Below are 2263 nucleotides of genomic sequence, written 5' to 3'. Positions count from 1 at the left end.
CTCGCTGACCCCTTGACCTCGCTGACCCCTTGACCTCGCTGACCCCCATCGCCTCTGCGTGCGCAGGAGAATGAGCTGATCAAGAAGGCGATGCCGGTCATCGAAGGACTGCAGTCGGAGCTGATGGTCAAGATGACCATACGCAACGTGGACCGCACGTTCGGCGCCACCCTCAGCTACCACATCTCCAAGGCCTACAAGGAGGAGGGTCTGCCAGAGGGAAGGTGAGGAGGAGGAAGGAGGAGGATGGGGAGGAGGAGGGGGAGGGGTGGAGTCACCCTCAGCTACCACATCTCCAAGGCCTACAAGGAGGAGGGTCTGCCAGAGGGAAGGTGAGGAGGAGGAGGGTCTGCCACAGGGAAGGTAAGCAGGAGGGGGAGGAGGGGCAAAAATCAAGTAGGGTAGGAAAAGGTCTAGGGAGCGTGGGAAGGTCCGATGGTCTAGGGAATGGAGGATGGTAAGGATGACTAGGGCTGGTGTTCTAGAGATGTATTTACTCCATTAGTTAACATCTCCGGAACATTAATAAAAGATGGAGCAGAGATATAGAAAAACATAGCAAACATGTAAGAAGATTTATTGACATATAATCAATAAAATTATTAAAATAAAATATTAAAATAATAATAATAATATAATATTAATTTAATAATATTAATAATATTTAAAAAATAGAAGTATTACGTATGTTAACGTAAAACAACAAGTACGTTCAAGGGTGTACAGGATAACGCAGGAAGCAAGGGGAGACAGATATTCCCCCTTTACCCTGACCTTGACATTTAGTAAATGTTGATTTTGTGCTTGAAAAGTCCTTGAATTGCATTAAAGTGTCCTTGAATTTTTAGAAAGCATTCTTGCCTGTAATGAAAAGAAATTTTGTACCATCAATAATGTGCAAACTTCAATAAAAATAGCGTTTTTTCGTTGTTTGTTGTTTTTTTGCTGTTGGCAACACGTAATGTATAATTAACACGTATTGGTGGGCCGGCAAACGACTATGACTCGCGTTTATTTTACATACGGCCAGGCCTAATGTCCGATAAAATGTCCTTGAATTTCCGATAAAATGTCCTTGAAAAGTCCTTGAAAAAATTTTCAGTCCTGTATGAACCATGTTTCAGCATCATTGTGAAGCTGACAGGGTCGGGAGGTCAGAGCTTCGGAGCGTTCCTAGCGCGCGGCGTCTCGCTCGAGCTGGAAGGAGACGCCAACGACTACGTCGCCAAGGTGAGGGGGCGCCACCGTGCGTAGGGTGTCAGCAAGCAGCGCCACCGTGTGGCAGATGTTGGCGGTGGGGGCGGGGGGCGCTCGGAGATATCGAGATTTTGCGATCAGTGGGAATTGAGCGTTGTTCTCTACAGCTGTTTCTCAATACGTACATATACATGTACATATACATGAGTTTAGCTAAATCTATTCTGTACATGTACATAATTATATAAAAGCTTCTATTATGTGCATCCACATATATATAGTTATTCTACGTTATACATGTACGTGTACGTTGTACATGTGTGTCGTTATTCTGCTATGTACATGTACATGTGAATGTCTTTTCTGCTGTGTAATTGTACATGTAAATAATTATTTCTTAAGAGCGTTTCCATCTACAGCTATTCCCTAGCCACTCTACTGCATACATGCGCCCCGCCACCACGGCACGTAGACTGCCGCTAACGTCCCCGCGTCCGTGTCTCTTCAGGGTCTCTCGGGAGGAGAGGTGATCGTCTACCCTCCCAAGAACATGCCGGCGACGTTCCGCCCCCAGGACAACATCCTCATTGGCAACGTGTGTCTGTACGGCGCCACGTCCGGACGCGCGTTCTTCCGCGGGCAGGCCGCCGAGCGATTCTGTGTGAGGAACAGTGGCGCCACCGCTGTCATCGAGGTGAGATAGTGGGCGGGTGTGGGTGTGGGTGCGGGGCGGGGGCGGGGGTCTAATGATTAAACTTTAAAAATCATTCGAAATAAATTTAATAAACTTATAAACCATAAAAAAAATCATTTAAAAAAATGAAATAAAAACCATAAAACCACATAAAAAAAAGGGAAGTTATTGTTTCCCCGGCAAGCCGGACAACTAAGCCAAGAAATCGAACTAGCTTCTCCGGCAAAAAGCAGACTATGCCGCTGCGCAAACCATAACCAAACCATAAAACCATAACGTCCAAACCAGAAGTAAGGGTTAGGGTTGCGGCGGCGGGACGGCGGCGGCCCACAGGCGGAATACAGCGGCGGCGGCCCACAGGCGGAATACAGT

At 46.9% G+C, this 2263-nt stretch overlaps 1 protein-coding gene across 1 annotated transcript in view; it reads left to right on the top strand.

Annotated features, from left to right (window-relative positions):
* Window positions 1–2263, top strand: part of LOC106817960 (putative glutamate synthase [NADPH]) — a gene marked incomplete at its 5' end in the record, with an annotated part of 29403 nt that overhangs the window by 14095 nt on the left and 13045 nt on the right. The window contains 3 exons of the mRNA XM_014822664.1: window positions 67–224; window positions 1125–1230; window positions 1706–1891. Of these exons, the coding sequence (XP_014678150.1) occupies window positions 67–224; window positions 1125–1230; window positions 1706–1891 (450 nt within the window). The remainder of the gene's footprint in view (window positions 1–66; window positions 225–1124; window positions 1231–1705; window positions 1892–2263) is intronic.

Source organism: Priapulus caudatus, unplaced genomic scaffold (genome assembly GCF_000485595.1).
Source record: "Priapulus caudatus unplaced genomic scaffold, Priapulus_caudatus-5.0.1 Scaffold1950, whole genome shotgun sequence".
NCBI classification, from domain to species: Eukaryota; Metazoa; Priapulida; class Priapulimorpha; order Priapulimorphida; family Priapulidae; genus Priapulus; species Priapulus caudatus.
Note: the sequence above shows the minus strand (reverse complement) of the source record. Positions and strands in the feature narration are given on the sequence as shown.